The sequence below is a fragment of the Zalophus californianus genome, chromosome 1 (assembly GCF_009762305.2).
Source record: "Zalophus californianus isolate mZalCal1 chromosome 1, mZalCal1.pri.v2, whole genome shotgun sequence".
In the NCBI taxonomy this organism is placed as follows: Eukaryota; Metazoa; Chordata; class Mammalia; order Carnivora; family Otariidae; genus Zalophus; species Zalophus californianus.
The window spans coordinates 30,265,787-30,292,436 of NC_045595.1; the positions used below are offsets into that span (position 1 = coordinate 30,265,787).

The 26,650-nt window shown below is 39.6% G+C and overlaps 1 protein-coding gene across 1 annotated transcript in view; it reads right to left on the reverse strand.

The window, feature by feature from the left end:
• The window catches only part of CADPS (calcium dependent secretion activator), a 476,365-nt gene that overhangs the window by 127,091 nt on the left and 322,624 nt on the right, over positions 1-26,650 (reverse strand). The window contains exons 11-14 of the mRNA XM_035728423.1: positions 23,337-23,549; positions 18,594-18,605; positions 10,254-10,391; positions 6,353-6,539 (exon numbers count right to left, since the gene is read on the reverse strand). Coding sequence (XP_035584316.1) covers positions 6,353-6,539; positions 10,254-10,391; positions 18,594-18,605; positions 23,337-23,549 — 550 coding nt within the window. The remainder of the gene's footprint in view (positions 1-6,352; positions 6,540-10,253; positions 10,392-18,593; positions 18,606-23,336; positions 23,550-26,650) is intronic.

Here is a 26,650-nt window from a genome sequence, read left to right on the forward strand (position 1 = left end):
GGCGGTTGGCATTATGGATTTGTTAATTGCTGATACAATGTACTTTCTACACAGGCCATATGTGAAGAGCAGCACTGGCATTCAAGAAATGTTAAATAATAATGTAAATGAGAAAAATTTCCAATCCCAATAATAAAGGGATCCAAGGAACATTGACGCAACTCGCAATCTTCGGAGCTGTTTGATTGCCTTGTCACTGTGGGACAGTGACCAAAGTGATGCTAATCTAAATGTCATCTAAGAAGAATACTAAAAATATTATGGTGAAAATTAAGTACTGCAACCTTAGGAGCTGATTTAAAATGAGAAGATATAGCGATTTACATCTGTGGGTTTTATGATCACCAAGTGCAACCAGCTGAACATACTCACATTTTCTTTTTCTTTCTCTCTTTGAGAAAATGGGTTCTGTTTTAAAGAGCTGGCCCAAACTAATGTTCCCTCAATCAGTGGTTCTTTTTTCTTTTTTAAAGATTTATTTATTTATTTGAGAGAGAGAAAGACAGAGACAGAGAGAGAGCGTGTGAGCGGGGGGGGGGGGGCAGAGAGAGAGAAAGAGAGAGAGAGAGGGAGAGAGAGAATCCTCAAGCAGACTCCCAGGTAGGCACAGGGCCCAATGCAGAGCTCCATTCCAGGATCAAGACCTGAGGCAAAATCAAGAGCCAGATGACCAACTGACTGAGCCACCCGGGCGCCCCCTCAGTCACTGGTTCTTAAACACTGCTGCCTATTAGAATCACTAAGGGGAGATTTTTAGAATGTGATACTTAGGCCATATTCCAGATTAATTAAACCAGAACCTCTGCAGGGGGGCTAGGGTATCAGCATTTCTTAGGCTCTCTAAGTGATTCCAATGTGTAGTCAAGTTTGACAACCAAGGCCTTAACTAAGTGAGATCCGAGGACCAAATGCCTTATAATTAACTGGGGAGGAACCTGATTAAAAGTACAGATGCCTGGCTCCATCTAAGGCTTGCTGAATCAAATTATCTAAGGATAGGATCTAGTACTCTCCATTTTAACAAGCTCCCTATGTGATTTATATGTAGACTACAGTGTGAGAACTACTGCACAAGGTGAAAATCAGTGGTGGAAACTCTTAGGCCTTTAGACATAGAATAAGGTTGTGTAAAAGAAACAAAAAAATCCAAGTAAAAAGGAGAAATTCAACCCATCACCTGGGAGTTTGGTTTTTTGGACTTTGTTTGCAGAGGGCTGTCCTGTGCATTGTAGGATATTAAGAAACATCCTTGGCCTCTACCCACTAGCTGACATGAGTACAACTATTGTCCTCCCCTCCCCAGCGTGACACTCAAAAATGTCTCCAGACATTGTCAAATGTCCCCTGGGGGGGAAGATCACCCCCTCCTTCCCCCGAGTCAAGAACCACTGTTCTCAAAGATGCCAAACACGTGGATGTTTCCATATCTTCCAGTGCCTGGAATTATAAATGGCAATCATCTTCCTGATTGACCAGATATGTCTACTTTTGATTAGATGTTGTGGATTCACATAGGCATATGGAGATGTGGTGCAGGCTTCCAGAGAAGGTGGGATAAACTCAGTCATCAGCAGCTGAGTGGTCATTCATGATTTCCAGCTGCAACAGGGCAGGGCTCTGCCTCCACCTTTGGGTCTGCTAGTTATTAATAGGTAAGAAGTTGATAATTATGTAAAAAGCTACACTTTACCTAATCTGAAGCTGGTTATGAGGTGACGATAGGAATGGGTTCTTTCGTTCAGTTAAATTCAGTTAAAGGGTAATTTGTTTCCATGAGTCATGACTGCCTTCTTAATCTGGGCCAAAGAATACATAATATCTCCGCATGCAAATAGTGTTCATCCTGGTGAAAGAGGTTAGGAAAATGGTTTCCCTATACCAAAAGGTTGTTAATTAATGTTCAAAAGACTCTGCCCTTATGTGGTCTAAAACTCCAGATATACTTTTGTTCTCTTCACAAGGCCAAAATTACCAGGGGAGACATGTTGATTTTGGACATCTTTAGGACAAAAATGGAAAACCCTTAAATCAATTCAGATGACTGCTATACTATCTAGCCTTGAAATGTTGAATCTCATATCAAATGGCTGAATTTGGCATCATACACAATCCACAAATGCAAGCTCCTAAGTCAGACTACCTGTGTTTGAATTAGGATCACATACTTGTTTGCTACAGAGTAAATGACTAAACTTATCTGAGCCTCAAACTCCTCAGATGTTAGATGAAGCTAATATTAATACTTCACAGGGATGTAATGAGGATAAAATGAGATGATGAATCTAACAGCACTTCACATAGTGCCTGGCATATAGCAAGCACTTATTAAGTGGCAGCAATTACCCTTACTTGAATTAAACTTTATTTATGGAATATGACAATGGCTTGTTTCTTTTGTTATTATAATCCATAAAGATAATTTTAGAGGTTGATGGGAAATCACAGATGCTATGATTCTATGTGTTCATTCTGCAGATGAGAAAACTGAGGCACAGAAATAGATACAATAATTCTAGATTCATGCCAAACAGACTCTAATACTCAGATCTCTATAATCTATACAAATGCTGATGTAGTGCAAAGAGGAAGAGCTTTGGACCCAGAATATCTGAGTTTGCCACTTATATTTGTAGACATTCAGTTTCATCCTCTACAAAATGGTTGTAAAAAATAGCTGACCTGAAAATGTTACAGCAAATCAGATGGAATGTATAAAAGCATAAACTGTGGAGTGCTACACAACTGATACTTAATATTATGATTTCTTCTGCATTAAAAATGCAATACACACATAGACCCTGGAACACACATAAGCTTCTTAAAGTACCATTCAAGATCCTTTCTGATAGTTTTTCCTGGCACAGGGTAGGCTTGGTCAAGTGTGGTGGTTTACTTTGTGTTTCAATGCTGAGCACTCTAAGAGCAGCACCTTGGACAGCATCCAGAGAGGCTTTTCAAGTACCTGTAACATTCTCTATGTGCTTTCTTACTGGCTGCAAGCTACCCTTGCCTTGCAGTCTGACTCTCATAGGGAAACACAAACAGAAACTTCACTTCACCTCCATCCTTACATACTGCAAGTTTGAAAAATAGGGCTCCACATGGAATCAGGGCTTTTTTTGACCTTCACTAACAGACCTGGCATGTTGATTGACAGCCTGCCACATTCTCTAGGAAGTGAAAGTTGGTATTTTCATTCAGTTTGCCTACAAGTGAACTGTATATATTTCAGGACCTAGAAATATTCCAGTGAACAAATTCATACTGAAACATAAAACATACCTGCTTGTGAACTTTGTGTCACTTGGCAATGCCAGGGTCAGAATGTCAGTTTCAAAACCACAACAACAAAATTAAAAAAAATAATTTTTAAATGTCAATGTTAATTTGTGGTGAGGGTAGAGAAGGTGAAGAAGGACATAAGGGTAACACGAGAAATAATTACAAATCTAGTTTAAAAGGGGAAAAAGCTACCAATTTGTCATTTTATCAATTCACAATGAAAGCGGCCCTAACAGACAAAGAAAACAGAAGAGGATAAATATAATTTTAGAACTTGAAAGTGGCTTCAAGGTGACCTCATTACATAAGTGATTCTACTAAGAGCTATTCATTTAGTGATAGGTTTTATTTTGTGTTTTTATTATAAATCTTTATCTAAAGATAGCTTTGTTTCATGAAATCAATGTGGAACTGAGAAGGGTTTGCTAAAAATGATGGAGTTACTATAAATGTATAGACCCAGCTTATGACAACCCATTCTATTTGCTCCTTAAACATAATTTCAAAATTATAAAGCATGGGTTGCTTATTATGAATGACTTGGTAAGGTATCAGGCCCTTAACTAGATGCCACTAAAGAAGCAATCTGATTCATGATTCTGTTTAAATATTGCTCAGTTTTTTCAATATGAATATGTTTTAAGAGTCACTAAACACCTGACTCAAATTCAGTCCTAATGCATGGTATTTTGCCCATTGCTAGGATTTTCTTTTAAAGAGTACCTTGAAAAACCTTAAAGGAACAGAGACTTCAGAAATACACAAAGCTCGCTGTTTGCTAAGGTGGAAGTCATGGCATGGATGGGGGGAATGTCACAGATATTGTAAAACACAAGCCAAAGCACACGTAACTTCTTACCTTTTGGGCTCTGGATTTGCCTGGGTTTTGTAATCTTTTCTTTTTTTTGATTCCTTTTTGGTATCTTTTTTAGCCTCTGCTTCAGATGGGGAGGGAGTTTTGCTCCCTTGAGGGTCTGTATTTGGTGGCAGCCCACTATGGTATACATGCATTTGTTGACTTTGGAGGGGGGGTGGTCGCATGGGGCATGCACAGAGGGTGGCCAGCCACAGGAGAACCAAGAGCACACATGCATGCACAAACAAAAGAAAGAAAAAGAAGGATGCATCAAACAGCAAGAGCAAATGCATTCAAACTAAAATAATAAGCAAAAAAAAAAAAGATGCAAACTTGCATAAGGAAAATCGGAACTGAAAAGAAAATAAGAAATCCAAAACTGTTTCCATGACAAGATGTATAAACCTAACTGTGAATCAAGTGGCAGTCTTACAATATGAAATCCAGACAATGTGTATCATAATTCATGATGATGTTTACCAGGGAGTTTACAAAAACACTTCATTATTTTATAACACTTTCTTATTCAGTAACATATGTAGAATACAGTGTGACAACCAGAGAATATAATGCAACTTCTCTCTCTCTCTTTAAAGAATTCAGTCCAAGAGGCTGTAACAGATAGTCATCAAAGTGTACATATTTATAAAAAGCAGAGTTATGCACAGATACTCTTCAGGTATCAGAGTTTTCATAAATATTTTTTATGTAAATAAAAGGTCATGTGCTGGGCTAGCAAACCTTATAACAATGGGAGGTGATGAAACCTTGTTTCCTGTTAAATATTCAAACCTACAATGCTATTGTTAACTTAGTTCTAAATGTTGAAGTTGCATCTCATAAAACCTACCAGTGCTAGAGAGAAGAAAGCACAGGACAGATCCCACAGATATTTCAGAGTCATCTAGCTTGCAAAGATGAAGATAACTGACAGTCTGATTTAAAATAAATGCAGTCAGTTCGGGATTCCCCACAAGTGAATTTCCCCACAGCACCAACTTTTCTGGGTTTCTGAAACCACCTAGTTTTTCCTGGATGTGCCTTTCCTGGCTATTGGTTGAGGTGCTTGAGGTAATGCAGGCTTGTCTTCCTAGTAACATGAGGCTACATACATTGGGATAGTAAACTGGCTGTGGCAATGTGGAAATTTATTCCATGTCTTCAGAGCCAAATGGTAATGTTCCTAAATTATTTGCTGCTTTGCATTATTCAGAACATGGATCTTTTCCTCCAGGAGCTGGGCAACGTCTAAAGAAAGAGAGTACTTAGTATGGAGTTAGAACTGATGTTCTGGTCTATAAAACCTATAAAATGAGGGGGTTGGTTACACTGTGATCTCTGAAGTTCTTCCCAGCTCCATGGTTAAACTGTAAGTGTTATGATTATCTTTGCCTTCCAGCTTCACCTAGCTTATTTCAGCTCTGGAAGTGTGCTTGGCTTCCTCCTTCGGCAGGGCATTTGTACATGCTGCTCCTTTTGCCTGGAAGCACTCAACTCCTACACATGCTTCAGTTCTCAGCCCAAGCCTCTCTTCCTCAGGGACACCCTCCCTGCCATCCTAACACCCTGTCTGAGCTATCTTCCTTTATTAAATGCTAGTATGGAATATTATTCCTTGTCGTCAGAGCACCAATCTCTATGTAACCCTGTCCTTGTTTGGTGTCTTGTTTGCTCACTGAGTGAGCCTGGCACTCAGTAAGTAATCGTTAAATATCTATGGAATGAATGATAATCATGAGAACAACAAAGGTAAACAACAAAGGTAAACATTTATGTTTATGAGAACAACAAAGGTAAACATTTATGATGCTCTTGCCATGTTCCAGGCATGTTCCTGAGCCACCTGCATCCTCTCAACAATGCCATGAGGATACTACAATCCCTGTTTTACAGATGACAAAACTGTGGCATGGAGGGTTTCATTACCATCCAGCATCTTTGCTAGTAAATGGAGGAGCCATGATTTAAACCTAGATTGTTCTACCTTCAGAGACCACTTTAGAAGTTCTGTTTGCCATGTCTTTTAAGTTCCTTGAAAGGAGAAGAAACTAAGACCTTTGTGTTCATGTGTGTGCTACAGAAGGAATGGGAATGGACACAAAGTTAGAGATAATTCTAAAAGGAGGACCAGTCATAAACCCTTGCCAGTGCCTTAAAAAAAAAGTTTTTTTTTTTTTTTTTTTTTTGGAGGAATACTTCTGGACAAGTGCTTACCTGTTCCCGTGGACATGGGATGCACAGAAGGCGAAACTGTAGTGGAGGAGGGTGGGGTCAATCATGGCGCCATTTTCTGCCCGTTCAAGCAAGTCTCTGAGGTAGCAGAGATGTCGGTGACACCCTCGAACTCCATTTCGGGCACAATACTCGTCTAAGACAAACACCTGGCCAGGACTGAACCAGCCTGTTTGGGGAATAAAGGAGAGACTTTCTTTTAAATACAGGTTTTTGTTTGTGGTGGTGGGTTTATTATTTATTTATTTATTTATTTTTTGAGAGCTGCTACAGTTGGGGGTGACTGGAGAAGGGGGTTCAAAAATTGCCAGATTCAACACATTTTGATTTCTTCTAAGTGCCAGCCACTGTGCTGACCCCCTTGTGAGCACTGGCCGCTTTAACCCTTGTACCAGCCCTGTGAGGTAGGTCCTGTTATCCCTGTTGGATGGGTGGGAAAATCGAGTTGAGGGAAGACATGGAATTTCCCTAGGATCCCAGAGCTAGCACGTGCTGGAGTCTGGATTAGCAGACAGCATGATTCCAGAAACAGAATCTCACCTGCTGCTCTAACACTGAGCCATACACCTTCCAAAAGCATTGGAGTGGGGACAGGGTGAAATCTTGGTTACTGATAAGAGGAAATAATAACATGAGGTCTTAAATTGGTATCATGCTTTACACAAAGAACTTCCACTTGAACCCCATAGCAGTCTCCTGAGGTGGGCAGGGTAGGTTTATCTTCATCTTATAGATAAGGGAAGAGATCAGGGCTGCTAAGTGACTCGCAGATAATACAAAACAGAAGCAGTGCTGGCTTACTCAAAGTCTTCTGTTTTTCCTACTCTGAAGCATTAAGAAATATTAGGATTGGTCTACATACATGCCAGGACTTCATAAACTCTTTCACTTTGAAAGACAATCCTTTTTAAATTTTAAAATGAGGATAATGACACAACTTTGTAAAGAGAGCAACATGACTAAGTTTTCAAGGTATGAATCAGACACGATTCAATTAAACTCAGAGGTGCTTCTGGTGTCCTGGCTTAGCATCTTGCTTCATTTTTTCCTCTGGCAATTATTTGTTTCTTATTATTTATTTGCTTGCTCTATGACCATATGAAACTCTGCTATAAAAGAGAACCTGGATGGGATCTCTGATTCAGAGCAGACTGGGAAGCATGATGGCATAGAAATCACTGCCTCCATGATGCACTTAAAAAAAATAGATGCTCAGAAAGGCTAAGTGGCTTGCCACTCAAGGTCACCCATCAACCAAGCCACAAATCAAATCACTTCTTTTGGTTTTAGTACCTTTCAGAAGCGAAAAGATACAGGTTTCCCTCGTTATCTGAAAATGGAGTGTTCCTACAAAACCTTTCATAAGCCAAAATGGTGTCAAATGAAGAAGCAATCACCATTTCGTAAAAGTGAAAATCTCTTTGGATCTCTTTTAGTTATTGAAAACAAGTACTAATATAGGTCTTTTCATAAAAGCAAAGTGGCCTAGAGTGAACTTTTGGATAGTGGTGGGGGTAGGGGGGAACCTGTAAACCAATTTAGGTTGGTACTTTGTAAGCTGTGAATTTAGAATTGTTTTAAATATATATTTAATTGTACTTTGAGGGTCCTCTCTGAGTCTTGTGAATATCGCTCCATCTTGGGAGAGAAGAGGCAAAAGGAGAAAGTGATGGCGGGTTTTGCGGGTGCGGGGGGTGGGGTGGGGAGGCAGGTACAGGCCACAGAAGCGCAGTGAGAGAGGCCTCTGCAGTACTCTGATCTTGTATTAGTGATCTGGGGACTCTTCGATTGACAACATGCAGCTCAGCAATACATCCAACGAAAGACGGCATCTTTCCTATTTCAAATTATAAGTTACTGCAGAGGGCGGGAGAGTAGTCGAGGCAGTGGGCTGCCCCTATAGGCAACTTCTTTGCCACTCCATCTGCTACCCCAAATGCTAAATCTTAGAAACAACACTGCTGTGAAAGATTAAAATATATTTTCTACGACTCAGATGACACCAAGTCTTTTGTAGATGCCAAAATAGCTGCTTTGAAAAGAGTTGAAGAAATATCAATTAGGAACTCAGTCGAAGACACAGAAAAATTTATGTATCCCTGCTGGTCGGTCTCCAAAACTAACTGAAAAAAAAAAAGATTGTAATAATGAGAAAATGAAATATATAGAGGCAGAAGATAAGGTCCTTTTAATTGCTGTTATTTTCTGAAATTTTGGGATAATGATTAATAGATCCAGGTATACAAATACAGAAGGAAACTATTTTATGATATTTATAATGAATTTTGTGTTTTGGAGCATATTTTTAAGCCTATACATGATTAATAGGAGGCAAGCTTCACAACTTCACTTCTGGTTTAATTTTTTAGAGGGCATTTGCTAACTCTCCTTAGTGACTGAATCTCTTAGCGAAAAAGAAAATTGTTTTTAAAATGATGTGAAAAAGGTCTTGAAAATAATACATTTTAAAAAAAATTCCTCAAGAGAATAGGAATTAAGCTCAGCGGCATAGTCTTACAACTTTCATGAATGCAATTTATAATTACATGAATAATCACATAATCATAGGAAACACATTTGAGAAAAATTGCCTTGCAATGCAAGGTAAGCTTTTTTTTTTTTAAAAGTCAAAGTGAAGTGTTCCCTTCCAATTTGGCAAAGTTCAGATTCTTCTGATGAAGTGATTCTAAACCCGAGATCATCAATGAATCTTTTATGAGACGCAGATTAATAAGTTATTCCGTATAATCCCATTTCTGTTTTTAAGACATTTTATCTACTATTTTTAATAGTTTGGCTTCTGGTTACAGGAAAAAAATGGAATTTAGAATAAAAAGTAGTAAGAATAGATGTAAGAAATAGCCATGTCATTTAGAAAGGAAACAGATTTTCATTATATTTACATAAATGTCAATAATATGTTAACCTTAGTAAATTATATATTGGCAAAATACAGATATATTAACCTTGGTGTTTAGAGTCAGGGCTGAGGCTTTTCTTCTGTGTAAAGTAATTTCATTATTTCCCCTCACTGTTCCCATCTATAAAGTGGGATTAACATCATTTACCTTTAAGAAATGAAGTAACAATTTACGGTTTGTAGAAGGAAATAAACGGGGTCTTTTTTAGGCTTCTGAATTTGATTAGTATAAAGTCCAAAATATATCTTCAGGAATCCAATAAAGACAGAATTTTTAAAAAGACATAATAGTTGTCCCTTGGATTTAAATGATTCAAATCTAGGCTTAGAACAGGATTTCAAGAAATGTTAATGCTCTTGCTGGAGAGCTGGACTTCCAAATGTCTAAAACACCATAAAAAATTCCCCCCAAAGGGTGAAAAATGCTTTGAATATTATGAAAAAAATTAGAAGCCATCCAAACAAACAAACAAACCCAAACCAGTTTAGCTTATGAAAAGCGAAGTGAAGTTTATTTACAAATCATTTTAATTTTTGAAAAATAAGCAAAAACAACACATTCATTTCTGAGACAGAGCACAGGGTCTTATCATCTGAGGAGGGAAAGGAGGAGGAATCTTAAAGTCTAAGAAACCGAGGCAATTTTTACAAGTTCTCCACAAGCAGGTGCCAAACTCGATTACCCTCTTGGAATATTTCTCATGTAGCAGCTGAAAAGGGGGAAGCTTAGCTAGGGAGGCTGGGGAATTGGATCCGTCTCTACTGATAACTTCCTCCCGCTCTGTCTTCTTTCTTTGGTAAGTAAAACTATCTCCACCCAGGAAATCAAGAACACATTTCTAATTGTTAAAGGAGCTCTGAAATGGAGAAAAAGAGCTTCTGATAGAAAGGTAGAGAGATTTTTTTTATTAAAAAAAAAACCGTTATCAGGTTTAAATTGCTGTAGACCAAAGAATATACTTGCCAGGCAAGAATACGAATCATTAAGTCTGTGATCCAAAGTAAGGCGTTGCACCATCTCAAAGAGGGAAGCGTGGTCAAAGTTACAGGGGTTGGAAGAGATAAATTCATCCATGCCATGTTTTTGAGCTCTATCTGCGTCTGTTCATTTATACATGTAGAGAGAGACACAATTTAGAGAAACACATCACATTTTCTTTGACATTTCAAATACACAGGAATTCACTAGGCATTATGAACGCTAGCTGCTCCCCCGCCCCGTTGCCTCCACCAACATCCGCAAGATACTCTTTTTACCTCCATTGTCAACTTGCATCACTCATGGTGAGTTTATTGCATTTAGGCAAAAATATATTGGCATCAACATGTTTATCAAATGATCACAATTCCAGTGCATTTATGTTGTTCTTTAAAAACTAAGCACACGACCGTAACTTCGCCTGTATTTCACCAAACACTGAAAGCAGATCGGATCTTTGCTTATAAAAGCCTATTTAGCTTTTTGTTTTAGTTTTTTTTAATAGATTCTGCCATTCCAGTGGTTATGTCTAGAGCAATTTCTCTACAATTATTGGGATTAGCTGGAAAAAGGGGTATGCTGATTTTCAGCAATGTGACAATATTTGTATCCTCCCCTTCCCCATTCCCATTGCCAATTTGGTTTCACAAAAGATTTGGGTCCCAACCCTCCAAAATTAAAAAAAAATAATAATAACAAAAGATTTTCCTTGAAACCTGGAGAATAAGTTAAATGGGAATTTAGTTTGTGATAGCCAAGGTCATTGCCTTATAGTTTGCTTACAGTTAGCAAAGCTTATGAGGAGACAAACAGATTTACTCAGCAAGGGCTATGATCTGCCATTTATTGTGAATTAATAGTCTCAATGTATTCACACTTTTTCTTACAGGGTGAAGGCTGCAAGCAAAACCTCCTAAGGGCTAACTAATTAATCTCAATATGTGTAACTAAAATGCTCTATACTCAGTCGGCAAAATAACTCAGAATTCAACTCAAGGAGACCAAGTAAATCCTGAAGAGGTAGGAATGAAGATCCTACGCATTAAAGGAATCGGCTCACTCCACCTCATATTTAATCACTCTCCTGATATGCAGACTGCAAAGAAAAAGAATCTTATATCAAATTAAGCCAGAGTTTATTCATCCCCTTGCATGCAGTATTCTACCGGATTATGGGGACCTGCCCGGGACCAGCGATGCTGTCTGGATAGGAGGAAAATCAATTTCTGACTTGGGAGGGTATTTGGATATATTTTCATGCATGGCCTTCATCCCAGGCAGTTTTTTCCCCCCTTCCATACTTGGGGTATGACTGAAAACTCGAGTTTTGGTAGCAGGGTGACGTTAAGATGATTTCTTATCACATTATTGGTTTTGTGTATCCTTCAGACCTATATCCATGGTATGTCAGATTTTTGCCCTCTTACTGTTCGGTTTTTTAAATCTCTAGTCATTTTCCATAGAAGCAGCAAGTGGTCAGTGTTTGAACAGGATGTGTTGTTTATGTCCTAGACACACAGAAGCAATGGTTTCCAGAAGACAAGTTGAAGAATGTATATTTTAATAGCCAAATTGCTCCATTAGGATGATGCAACATAAGCTTTTGGAAAGGATATCACATGTATGGGAATTATACTAGAAAGAATTCTCTTTGCTCTGTTAACTGCCTCGGGTTTGTCTTCAAGAAAGTGCTTTCAGTTTCAGGTTAGGGGCTTTATCTACGAGGATTTCTTTTGTTGGCTGTTTGGGCTCCAAGCTGTATTTCTCCTTTGACTCAGGATGGTTAGGAAGAGAGGTGGCCAGGAAGGTGATGCTGGGAGGAAGCCAGCTGCTTCAGGAGTGTGTCTGTGTGAGGCTCCTCTGGCCCGAGGCACTCATCTTAAACCTGTTCCAACTTTAGCTCTGCACCAGCGGAAGGACAGTCCTGCAGTCCAGGGGACACTCTCCAACCCACAGGACAGATTATGCCCTCCCACCACCCTCCGGTCAGTCCCAGGTCCATTGCGTTTGGGAAAAATAACAGTGGGGTACACAAATTGCTCATCCTATTTCATCCTCATAAAAAGCTTCACCCACCTCGTGCCTCCCAATTTTAACAGATAGATGAGGCATTTTGGCTAGCACCAGCTTCTTGCTCTTGAATTTCTCAGAAGAGGCTTGCAAGCTGACAAATCGGCCCAGGCCTTACTTTGCCAGTTTGGCTCGCTATTTTATTGCTCTTCAATTACGATGGTGCAACTGGTCATTTAGCTCAGAGAGAAGGGTGCTCTTTCATAGCTGTTAAAAATATGACACATGTTTCAAGTCTCTTTCTCGTTATTTGTTGAACCTCTTGAAAAGTTTGCGGTGAACTATTTCGCCTTGCTGTCTGCCCACTCAGGAAACAGAGCTGAAAAGACAACTTGGCTCCTCTAAGGGACCTGGATAGAGACCCACTCCCCCACCCCCCTGATGCATCACAATACAGCTTCACGGGGCTAATTCCTGCTGAGAGTACATCTAAAGAACAATTTCGCTTTTACTTAGGTTTTAAAAAAGCAGGCTTACAGAAAAATATGCTTAAAATCAGCCTGCTTTCTTTTTCAGAAAGCAACCCTGTCAACATAAAAATTCCTTTTTCCTTCTTCCTTTCTTCCTTTCTTCCTTTCCTCTCTCTCGGTCCACATGTAGATGAGCCTGGGACTGCTTTAGGAGATCTGGACTCTAGTTTTGAGCTCTATTTTTAAATAAGCTGTGGGATGGCGGCTTCTTGCTCTCTCTGAGACTCAGTTTCCTTGGGTGTAAAATGAGCCGAATGTCCACTTCCTTTGGTGGGGTCACTGTCATTTAACCATCCTTAAGATCCCTTGCACAACTTCCACATGTGTAAGATGGAGCTGAATGCAATGGGAATTTCCAGCAGGTGAAACGAGCAGCCTCTGGATTTTGCTTACACAAAATCATCATTTACTCAGATTTAGGCTCATTATCTTAATGATTCCAACAACTCAAGAGTGGTTAAAAGGGTGGTTGGCTCCCATGAAATCTTTGAGAGTTTCACTGAGATTATATTCAGAAAAAGAAAAAGGAGCGGGGGGGCCAGGGATGCTATTTTAAGGTGTCAGAGGAAGGGATCTGATTTTTAAGCTCCATCCCAGCAGGGATTTTGGTACTTTTGCTCTCTGCTGTATTCCCAGCAGCTAGAATGGTATACCTCGGTACCTGGTACATAGTAGGCACCCGAGACGTACGTGTTAAAATAATGAATTTATTTCATTAAGATAAATAAATTCACTACTTCAACAAATATTTTCTATATGAAATGTTGATATACTGAATTCAATGGGAACAGTGTATTTGAGCTAGGTTAGCAGGTGGTTAAGTGGGTGGGCTTAGGGGGTCACAAAGACTACATTTGAGGCCAACCCTGTCATTACTAGGCATGTGATATGAGGCAGGTTGATTAGTGTTTCTGAGTGTCCTTCTCCTCCTATGTAAGGTGAGAATAGTGTTTGAGTCTACCCTCGAAGGTTACTGAGAGGTTCTGCTGAGAAGGACTTGTCAAGCACTTGGACACCTAGCACACAGTAAGTGCTCGATAAACCTTAGCTGTGAGCCAGTGGGCAGGTTTCTTAGTGCTCCCAAAGCCAGTTTGTTTAATGTTTTCAGCAAGCCAAGGATGTCTCTGCATTTATAGCTAATGTTAGTTACAGGTTGCTTCTTAAACCAGATTGCTTCTAGGAAGCTGGGAGCATTCCCAATCTCTCTGCTTTGTGCTTCTCCTCTGCCCCTGTACCACTAATTCCCACGTCCTGTCTCTGTGTTTTTGCTGGTTATGTTCCAATTTCTCAGTGGTCAGAACACCCACACACAGTTGAATCCTTTGATAGATAATATGTTCCTTGAGGGCAACTTTCTGATCTGTTCTTTCCCCTGCCAGCTCCCAGAGGAGCCAGGTCCTTAGGAGGTGTTCATTAACTGACTTTTTCTGACACTTCCATCCCAGGAAACTTCCCATTGACTTTATTAAGGAGTCACACACATGGGGATTCAGATGGCATCTTGCAAATCCAAAAGTGGAACATGTGCTCTTCGGGGGAAAAAAATCTTATAGAAGGAAACAGAATTCTAGGTGCAGGTGTCTTGGATACCATTCAGATTGTCTGCCTGTGTCTCCATACATGTCTAGGACCATATGCATTACATATGTTGTCTATTTTAAAATAAAACACTGCAGTGGTCCAGCTGTTCCAAATTCTGTTTCAAAGAACTTGTGGGTGCTTCCCAAGCAACACCATATAGTCATTCTTGCACGGCCCCAGTCTGTTCTTCTACAGTGTGGAACATTACAAAATAGATGCTCCTTGCAACTCCATTTTCCCCCGTACAAACAATTGGAACTGGTTGGTGAAAAAAAAGAAAACTCCAATGCTGACGTTAGCAAGGGGAAAACAGCCCAAAGCAAATATGAGAAAGTTACTTCCTGAACTCAGGACACCTTAGGATTGCTTCCTGTGCCAATGTTTGGCTTGTGTCAGGAGAATGAAAATGAATTTGAACACTAGGGAGTGCAAAACAGAATTAGGAGGGTAATGTGGCTGCTGAAATCTCCAATGATGTTTGGATTATCTCTGGCCTTGGGAAATGTATACCAATGCTCTTTTTCATTAATATGTCTTCTTCTTTTTAAAGAAATCAAGGATTGATTGCATTTTAAGAACTGACTTCAACCTTTACCTTTTCCAGACCTGGCTGAATAGTTCCTAAACCTTCCTTGGTCTGCAAGGGCTCCAAATGTCCTAAAAATCAGCTGTGTAATTTTATAAGCTCTGCAGGTAGGGCATAATTCAACACATCTTCCAAACAATGCTACTTGTTTTACTTCTGGGGCTTAATTGCATAATGATTCTGAAGCCCCGTATAGCATGGGCATAGACAGGACTTCCGACTAACCTTGGATGAATCAAGTTGATATAGATACCTAAACTATATTAAGAAACTTAAAAGTCTTATTAATGGTATCCATGACATAGAAGCAGGCTGATGGACACAAAGACTTATGGAAGGCAGGTACACTTTTGAGTGGAAACTCATCAAAACTACCCCAAGTTTACTCAGAAATAATTTTGTTTTGGCATTTAAGGAATGTTGGGAAAATACTGGTTTCTAAAGTGGTATGATTATGTGGATTTTATACTCTCATTTCATCTACTTCATTCAAATTCAAGTGACGTCACTAATTGATGGCCCTACTAGTTATGTTGTTCTTTAACTCATCATGATGTTTGGGTTTATTTCATGTGTGATATTTGTTTCCTTTTTCTTCCTTACAATGGGAAACATATAATATTTTTCATGATCTCTTGTTTTAATAACGAGCATATTTATGTGATCTTGTTTCAGATATAAAATGTTTTAGATAAGTTTACAATAAGGTCTACCAGACAAATGTAATTTTCTTGGTGGGACTAATACAGCTTTCAAATGTTCATTTTATTGAGATTTTCCTATTATTCTAACAGCTGAGGGAATGAGGACAAAAGGTCAAATCTCTCTTTTTATTTTTGTAATATTACATTTTGAAACTTCTCATAGGCTAGGGAAAAAGAAATTCTGCTGTTGAAAATAATTATGATTCTACCGTTAATAAATTGTCTAAGAGAGGCTCCTTTCTCTAATAAATCCCTTTTATAATAAACTAGAGGTGCCACTTTATCACTGAAATGTGGAGCACAGTTATGGCTGTTGTTGCTCCTGATGGATGCTAGAGGCAAAAGAATAGCTAATATGACTCTAAAAGTCATTGTGAACCCAAACTGCAAATTAAAAGGTGACTTTGTATCTTTCTTATATGGAAAATGTGTGCTTGTCATATCTGCTTGACAGTACAAGAGTGAATGTATGGTTTGGACAATAACGAGCAATGACAGTAGTCAACCTCATCAGAAGACATGAAATAAAGAAATGACAATGATTGATGGCAGCTGGCGGTTTACGGATTTTTCTAGAAGAGTTTTTGTTGGCATGATCAAGTAACCAGGGGATGTTGTGCCCTGCCTGAGCTCTGCACAGCAAGCAAAAGATTGGTCCTCGTATGCCTGCTGCCCTTGAGAAACAACTTAATTCCTTTATGGTCCCCTTGACTCAGTCAAGCTACTTGCACGGCCAAGAGAGAATGGCTTCTTGGAAGCTATGAAGGGCCACATTGCGTTTTGCAAAAATCTTGAATTTAAAACTACTATGGCAGTACACCTAAGGTGATAAACATGTGATGTTTATTTCAATTTAATTTTTATAATTCCTTATAAGACAGTTACTTTGAATAAAATTCCTAACAGAAATTTTGTCAATGATCTCAAAATGAATAAGTAAATGATCTGTAATTTTCCCTGCTGTATTTATTACATTTTCAATTTACAGAGTACTCGATGATGTCTTTATGTTCCCTGTGCCATGAGCAAAATTATAAACTTTCTGTAGTTGGCTAATTAATAACGTATCTTATTGTAAATCACTATATGACATGAGTGTGCTCAGCTGATGAGTGAATAATACATTTAAAATGTGCCTGAAGTAGTTCACAAAGAAATGAGCCTTCATTTAACATGGATTATGTAGATCATGTCATGGCGTTTGGAAAATTTTCGACCTGATTTTGGGAGTCTATTTCTTTTTTAAAAAGTCATTTACTTTTGCAACGAGAAGGAAAATGATTTACAGTGTAGTTTGGGGTCATGCAAATTAATTTGACATTGAGTTAATTCTTTGATATTGCATTCCTGCAACGTAGCAACTGCAAGTTGACAATACAAGAAGATACAGCAAAACTCTCATGAGATAAAACTATAGAAAGGAATAAAGGCAAAAGACTATTTGGAAATCTACTAGGATAGCAATGCATTGTTGTGCAAATATATGTAAATTCTCTCAGAACAGATTTCATTCAGTCATCTATTCACCCATCCTTTCTTTCATTCTTTTAAAAAAAAAAAGGTATAGCAAAATCCTAAATTCCCACTATATTCACATTCTATGGTAAGTTTTTAAAATGCCTCATCAGACATTCAAAGTAAAGTAAAGTTAAATTAAGTATCTGCTTGGAGTGGTGAAAAAAATCTGTCTGCTAGCTAGGGGTACATTTACGCAAAACAAAAGAAAAAAGAAAGAAAGGGGTAAAGAAAGCAAATTAAAGAAACAGAAAGAATTAGAAGAAAGTACTATTATTAAATGGGCAGGAGGATTGATATGACCTACAGTTTCTAAATCAGCATTCAGAATACTCAAGTACATATTTGCCTGCTCTCTTGACTGATTTTTCTGTTTCCTTCTAAGGTTAAGTCTTCCCTCAACACCTTGGGTGGACAGCTTTTCCCTATATGAATGAAGGAATTGTAGATTCTCTTTCATTAGTAACTCAAATAGCAAAGAGAAAGGTTTTTCTAAGTTGTAAAGTTTCTTTTTTCTCTTACAGGTGTATTTTTAGAAAAATTAATACCAATACAGATGACGTCAAAAAAGCTATTGTTATCTTCATGGTTGGGGGAATAGCAGGGAGATATCCAAGACCAGAGGTTCAAACCCTCCATGGTATTGTGAGATTGTGAATCTGAAGCTTCTGTGAAAAAGCTACATGGACTCAATCATGTCCTTAATTTCCTGTTTTTGTGTGTGGTGGTCCCACGTATTATAGCTCTCCTTTCAAAATTAATCTTCTATTGGGTCTTACTTAGAGCACACCCTCAAGTCAGGTAGAAGGAACTCTTTAGTGTTCAAATAATGCATTTACTTTATTCATTGTATTCTGCGGTTTCTTGAAATCTTATTCAGTTAACATCTTTGGGTGTCCTACCCTACCTTTCTATTTGTTAAGGTATCCATGGTTACCACCCCACAGGTACAGCTGACCATTCTCATCTTTGGAATGGAAGAGGAAGAACAACAACACATTATCAGAGTGCAAAATGATCTGTTTTCAGGCATTAAGCAGTCAGGTAGCTGTGAATTCCATGAAACAATGGCATCATTTGCCATTTTGTTGTGATGCTAATTAATATTCTTAGAATGAAAAAAAATTAGGAGATGTTAATGGTTGGCTTTACTCAGAGGATCATTTGATGCCAATATGAAAGCCAAGGAGAGGAGGCAATTATGCACACATCACATGCATCCTAGTTTCATTATGGAAGCTTACATTTCAAACCTATGGTCAGGAAAATAACATGAAAAGTTTTACTACAAAGTCTAGACATGAGGGAGATTTAAGAGGAGAGGGAGGAAGCACATTGCAGGTGTCAGATAATCTAGTCTGATTATCTGAGCTGTGCTAACTATAGGGGAACACTTACCCTTCAGTCCAGCTAGAAGTTAGCAGGGTAAGAAGGAACAAACCAGAATAACATAAAGACTAGCAACAAGGCTCAGGAAAGCAGACAGGAGTTCTCACCTAGCAGCTAAAGTTCTTGGGTCTGAGCAAAGATCGAACAAGAAAACTTAAATGAAACAAAATAAAACAAAAACCAAAATCAACCGCCCCCCCCTCCCAAACCAACAGTAACCAAGACCCCACTAACTGCTGAAGACTGTTTGGGTGGTAGTAAAAATAGAACAATTCTCAAAAACATCCGACTTTAGGGATGTATGATGTGATTAACAGTTATTAGTTGAGAAACAGACATTAAAAGGAGACTCATCGCAAGTGATATATCAAGTAATCATTGACCAAAGAGCAAAACTTAAAATGCTCCCTTCCCCCACTCCGAATGAGAATGGAGGTACTGGTTTTCACTGTTCCTCTAACACAGACTGGACAGGAATCTGGTGTCTCAATGAGAGGCCACTTGGCATAATAAATTGTGGCAGCACTCAACAACAGATTTGAACACAGTTTCCAAGGTGAGCAACATTGGCCTTAAAAACTGGAAAATTGCAAATATTTGTTTAAAAACGTTGTACAGCTAGCCACTGACTTAATTTTTTCAAGTTTAAACCAAAATAAAAGGGGAAAAATTAAATCAACAACACACACCAAAAAAAAAAAACATAAAAGAACAAAAAAGTTTTAAAGTTTGGTGGAACCCTCCCCAAATCATTGTAGAGTCACATACAAACTAATGAATAGCAGGATCTATTTTTTCGGTTTTTACAATTCCATATAAATACTCCACTCCACTCTTTCTTAGACGTGTCTTTTCATTTTAAAAATTGCAAAAAATAAAAACTGCACCCAGGAGTCTGTCAAACTGAATTTAGAAAGACCCAAATAAACTCGTAATTACTCCCGAGCTTCCCAAACTGCAAAATGTTCCATTCTCAAGTTTCCCCTTAAGCAGACAGCGACATGACAAGACTGGAGTGTTTATTTTTCTCTACCTGAAAAACCTCTCCCATTTTTCTGTAGCTTCCCTTTGCCAACTAAGACTAATAAGGTGATTACAAAAGGTAACTCACTGAAATGTTGTTCTTAAAAATCATTCACTTGCAAGAATGGCAAAGACTTCGAACAAATATTGGAAACCAGGATTTGATGAAATGTGCACAGGACTAGGTATTTAACAATGACCCTTACCTTGTAGAAGTCAAGGAAACCTTTTTAAAATGCAATACTTGATTGTGTTTACTCTTTGTGTTATAGAACACATGACTGAATGTTTATGATGTGACAATATAGGCTGAGAAGCAGCTATCAGTGAAGGATCAAAGTTTGCTGTTTATTACTATGTTGTGATTGTTTTTCATTTCCCTAGAACCTTGCTTTGTTGTGCCAGGTGACCAACCTCTCCCAGTTTGCCTAGGACCAAGGAATTCCTGGAGACACAGAACTTTCAGTGCTAAAACCAGGGAATTCGCAGGCAAATCTGGATAAGGTGGTAACTCTAAGTATGAATCAACCCTGTGAGTTTGACTGCTACCCACAAATGAGGCCTGATCTGTTTAATAGGGATGGTTTGAATTTAACAAATTAAATGCAGCTGTAAAGTAATTGTGACATAACCACTATTCTGTAACAGATTCCAGTAAAAATTAGGATATACTCTCAAACCCCCAGCCAGTTTTTGGTTGTAATGCATCACTAACTCAGTGACCCCAGGGAATGCAGAGCTCCTTTTTCCTTTTTTGATCTTTACCATTGGTTTTATATACACCTAACTCCAAATGATCAGGTGCAGAAGGCTAGGTTGGTTAAAATTCTGACTGGAATCCTCTGCTAAATTATGGGAACAGAAGGCTCATTTGCTGGTACTCTGGTTGCAGTTTTTATTAAGAGCCTAAACTAGCAATAGACAGAATCTGGAGTGGTATTGAGCCTCTGTTTCAGGAGTAGTGAAGTAACTATGGAATCACTGGGTTCAACATTATTGGATTGAAGCTCCGGGTAAGGACTGTCATTTATTACAGGGTCAATGGTGTACAGTTGAAGCAGATCGGGCACGACACAACTCAATAGGCACCATTCACATTTTTGTGTGCGTGAAAAGTGACTAATGAAGTGCACAGTCTGCACGGACGAAAGTGATAGCTTTTTGCTTGTAAAACCTGGTAGGTGTGGTAGGGCCTCACACTCTTTGGAGAAATCTTGTTCTTCAGCAGTGATTAAGGAGACAAGAGAGAAGGTGGTTCCACCACAAGGTACTGACAAATTTCAGAGGCATGAATTAGCTTACTTTCTCACTCATCCCTCAGTCTCCCTCCCATGCTCTCTAGGGATGATATTATCCACCCCCCCAAATTCTAACCCTTGGAATTCTGCTTTGGATGCCCCATTTAATACAAGTTCCCTATGTCAACTAGGGTGGCAAAATACATCGAGCTGATGTGCACTCAAATCTTCCTGCTGCCTTGTGTTCAGCATTCTAATTTCATTGCTGAATGAGTCCTATCCACAGAGGAAAATCTAATCCAGAGCCCCTGTGTATTTCTATAAGGAGACCCATCCGCTCCTTACAACCGCCTTCAGTGGTCTTCTTTTTTTAAATAAGTGTTTGGTTTCCATTTACTTTTACTCCTGAATTCCTTCTTCTCTCCTATGCTAGTGAGGAAGAAGTGAGGCTAATCACAAAGGAAGCAGTAATTTCTTGATCTGGGCAGATGACAGAACAGAAACACTGAAGGTAAGGTGGAATGGCTTCAGAAGAAATTGAGATTCTTTGGAAATAAAACCAGTATTTTCCAAATACCACTTGAGATACGTGTTCTATGAGGTTGATTTGGATGGTGATTATAATTTGGAATTTCTCCCCACTGACATACAGATAATTTCATAGGATGTGTTGTTTCTAAATTTATTAAAATGGAGCCTCTCAGGCAAGGTGAAGGGATGCATTTTACCACAGAGTGGTTTTTAAAACAAACTTAATAAATATTGGGGTATGCTTTATCTCAACTCATGACTAAACCAGTGCAAAGAGATGTTGCCTTCTCTCTTTATTGCTCTCAAGTAAACCTAAGTTTCCCAAATGTTAGAGAAAGCAAGAAGAGTGTGGGGAAGCTGGTGGTGGCTATGGTCAGGAGGGCTGTCCCTTAACCCAAAGTCCTTCCTCAACCTCCTCCTCCTTCTTTTAGGGTTTTCTGCATAGAAGCCCATGGTGATTGTGTGATTATCCACAAATGTTCCACGGGGAATGTACCTTCCTTTAAGAAACCATCGGTACTGGACAGGAATTTCTGGGAGCACCCGATGGAGAGTATTTCTCCTCCAAAAAGAATTGTTTTCCCATAAGCAAGGGAGTCACAAGTTTTAAGAACATAGTCTTGTTAGAAAGGGACATGGCAATGGAATCCATTGGAGAGAGAATTCACCTCTATTTAGTTGTGTTGCTGCAAAATCATTTGAATCATACACATTTTGTTTAGGAGCGACAAGGAGAGACCATGTAGAAGTGCTGGGGTAAAGGTCAAGTTTCCTTCCTGGGCTTTTGTACTTGCTTTCCCGTCTGGTACAGTTCTCTTTTCTAAGGTACATGTGGAGCTGACTTCCTATCGTTTGGGCTTCAGTTCAGATCATGCCTCTCCACCCAGTCACCACTGCATTACATTCTTCATAGTTTCCAACGTCTACAATGATCTTATTTGTTTTTTGATTTGTGTGCTGGCTAGATACCCCCACAGGGATGGTTGTATCCTGAACACAGGGATCTTGTCTGTCTTCCTCATCTGTATGTCTCATCACCTAGACAGTTGTCTCTGTGAACCAGACCAAGGGGGGCCCACACTCAAGTAAGGAATCATCATGATGATTGCTAAAAATGACTTGTACCTGAGTGACCCTAACTGATCTGATATTTAGGGTAAGAGAGAAGTCTCTAGTTAGGGTTAACATTTGTAACTAAAATGAATTACTTTATTTGGTGCTGTTATGTTTCCATTTCCTTTGCTTTAATAACCGTCTCCAAGCGTATGCTGGATTTCACCTTGCCTTATGTATCAGCAGTGTTGGGAGAAAAAAAAAAACTATCCCAGATAGCAAAAAGTCATGGCAAAGGGGCAAGAAATTAAAATGGATGTAGAGGTAACAGGAGAAGAAGATGGAAAATGAACCAGAGCAGTTTAAAGAGATAGTTTCATTTTTGGGTCCTGGTATATTTGCTCAGAATGGGATTTTAGGCACCATTTTTTTTGTTTTTTTGTTTTTTTTCCACTGCATGTGATAATGTCATCATTTATTTTTAAATGTTTCTAAGTCGCAGATTTAAATTTATTTTGAATCAAGCCCTATTTTAAAATTACTTTTAATAGGAAGAAATGAGTCAAGGACATACATAACCTACTATATTTGAAGGACTCAAACAAATACAAGTTTGACTGTGAATTCCAAACTCTCACCAAAACAAAGAGATAAAAATCCACCTAAAATATATTTTCCTCTGTTTAGTCCTTGGGGGGAAATGTCAAGTATTGCACTTTAAAATTACTTTCATCTAACATTTTTGTCCCAACTCCCCCCCACCCCACCCTGAATTCATCTTTTTTTTTTTCTAGCAAACATGTTTTATGAATCCTTAACACAAAAGCAACTAGATGTTTCTAATTCAACTTTGGAAAATTTATTCTCCTCTACAGAGCTATTTTTAACAAATGGCATATTTACTTACAAAATTGGGAGATGGGGGCGTCCAGCTGAGGCACGTTCCCTCCCTTAGCGTTGAGCTTCTGGACTTGGGTTGGGGGCACAGGCTTGTGTGACTGCCCAGTGGCCCGATACATGGCTTGGACCCACAAGATGCGATCTTGCTCGTCATCACTTGCAAATATCACGGTGTCTCCTTCTTTGACTGCATTGAAGAAGGCTCGGCCACCCTCTAAACCTGCAATACAAGTGAATAAACACTCCTAAGCTGAGCTGCCATGTTCTCAGAGGAACCAAGCCCTGAGAAAGGCCATTTCTGCTGCTTTTCCTTGGGCCAGAGAGTGGAAAAGCAATTTATCTGACTCTAGGAGGGGAAGTCTGATACCCCCTTGGCCACAGAGTGAAGCCATAATGTTAAACAGACGTTCTGAGACTGGCTCTTGTCTTTGTCTTTGTCTGACTGGGGACAGGAGTGTCAAGTAGGCTGGTTGGGTAGATATCTACCCATAAGCACACTATTATTTTTCTTCATCTTTAAAAAACAAACCACCACCACCAACAACAACAACAACAAAAACATCACTTGACCCTACCTCTCCCTTCAGCTATGGTCCTATTGCTATTCTCTTTAAAATTTAAGGGGAAACTCTACCAGGGCTTCTTAAAATTTTAGTGCCCCTGTGAATCCCAGGGGCATCTTGTTGGAATGCAGCTTCTGCCTTGGTAGGTCCGGGGTAGAAGCCTGAGAACCTGCATTTCTAACAAGTTCCCAGAGGATGCAGATGGTGCTGGTCTAAGGACCACACTTAACAGTAACAAAAGTCTCTCTCCTCCTAGTCTATCCTAAAGCTTCTTCCATCAGGCTGCTGCCCCATGGAAACTGTCAAGGTCATCAATGACTTCCACAATGCTGAATCCAAAGGTCATTCAGAGTCTACATTTTATTCAATCCCTGGACCTATCAGCAGCATTTGACACTTGATTCTCTTTGAAACACTTTCTTCACTTGGTTCCAGGTTACCCAGTTTCCTCCTTCCTCCCTGGAGGCTACTTGTCAGTCTTGTTTGCTGGCTTCTCTTCCTCCTCCTGTTAAATGTTGTAGCATCCTGGTGTGTCCCTGGACCTCTTCTCTTCCCCAGTGAGGCCATCCAGTCTTAAAAGCCATGAATCTGCTTCTAGTCCCTACATTTCTATCTCTAACCTTGACACCATCCTGTGAACTGCAGACCTGTACATTGAATGGTGTTCTTGACTTCTTCACATTGGTATCTGATAGACACACCAAGCTCATCATATCTGACACTGAACTCCTGGTCTTTCTCCCAAACTCTCTCCAACTCAGTAAAACTGAGCTTGTCCCTCTAGCTGCTCAAGCCCTCAACCTTGGGGTCCTTTTGGACTCCTCACTTTCTCTCACTACCCACTTCCAGTGGAATTCTGAGAACATTCTACCAGAAGTCTTCCACCTCCAGTGCTTCCTGAATCTAGTCATGCTCATCTCTCACCTGGACTATTTTAATGGTCTCCTATCTGATCCGCCCTGCCTCATCCTCATTCTCTATAGTCAATTCTCAATGGCAGCCAAAGTAATCAGTTTAGCAAGAGTCAAGTCATGTCACTCCTCTTCTCAAAACCTGCCAGTCATTCCTCATTTCACTCAGAGGAAAAGTCTAGGTTCTGACAAGACCCGCAAGGCCCCCTGGATCGACCCACCACTACTTCTACTCTTGTCTCCTCCTACTCTCTCCTTAATGCATAGATGCACATACTTCTCAGTAGCCACACTAATCTCTGGCTGTTTCTTGAACAATTCAGGTATGTTCTCATCTTGAGACTTTTGCACTTGTTTCCTGTGCCTAGAATACGCTTCCTCCAGATACCTGCATGATTTGCATCATCACCTCCCTCATATCCTTGCTCAAACATTGCATCTTGTTGAGTCCCTCCCTGATCTTTACTCTTCAGCCACCATCCCTCTTATCTTGCTTATCACCTTCTAACAAGCTATATAATTTACTTAACTTCATAAGGACAGGGAGTTTTTGTCTGATTTGTTCACTGCTGTATCCCTAGAACCTAGAACAGTGCATGGTATATAGTAGGTGTTTAGCAGATACTTGTTGAATAAATGAGTGCTCTACAGACCTGTCTTTTTTCCACAGGCAGCTCTCAAGGTTAAAATTTGGAGAGAGGTAGGTGAAAGCCTTTTTGGGCTCAGGCCAAAGTGACATTGTGTCTGTCAACATATTCTAAAAGATTGCATTTTAGGGTCACTGGGTACTCTCTGGCTGGAAATAAGGCTTCCTATCTTCATCAGGTTCCTCCTCCTCCTCCCAATTATCAGTTTAATACTGAGAGGAGAATGAGCAGAGTGAATAGCACCCCCAAATTTCCAACAATGCCCTGTTACTAGCCTGCTTGACATTTGGCACCGGAAGATTTCTGGTGACACTAAGACTTCTCCATGGTGCTGATAATATTAATTCAGGTGTCTATTCCATTGAGTAGGTGTGTGTTGGGAATTCTGCACTTAGAGTTGCCAGGGACTCTAGAACAATCAACAGCTACTTCTTCACGTGGAGGGTTCAGTGCTAAGGCATTTTTAACAAAAGCTTTTTGGTAGTTAGGATTATGAGAGAGTATTTTGCCTAATTCCTTATGGAGGGTTTTTAAATGTGTGGTTTGGATAGGATGATGTACAGTTAGCAAGCAGGGAAAACCTGATGAGATGGACGGGCGGCACGAGAAAAAGGCAAATCTGGAAGGGAAAGGAAGAAGAGCTTTAAGGGAAGGCTCTAAGCCCTGAAAAGTGAACATGAAGGAGCTTAAAGGAAGAGTGAGTTAACAGACCTTCTGCAGCCTAGCCTCATGGTAACTTTTGGGACAAGCCACATCGATACTGTCAGTGAATGCCAGGCTCACCATCACTGGAGGTGACGCCCCCCTGCCCACTCCCCACAGCTGGGGGTGGGGATGCTGTGTTTCCGGAGCTACAGTCAGAACATAGTTCATGGGAGTGTTCTGGAGAGTGGAGAGGTAGAGGTAGAAAGATACTAAGCAATTTTCAGATTGTTATTTGATCCTCCCAACAGCACTATGAAGTAAGTACTATTATTCCCACTTTATAAATGAGGAAACAATCACAGAGAAGGCTATGACTAGCCGATGCACACAAAGCTGGTCTGTAAGCATCAGAGCTGGGCTTATAGCCCCACTGTCGGGCTCCAGAGCTGACAACTGGACCCCTTGTGCTGTTTGGTTGCAAAGCTGAGGAGTATGGCCTGGCGCACGGTGAAAGCGCTCTGAGAATTACCTGTTAACAACAGAATGAAGCCTAAC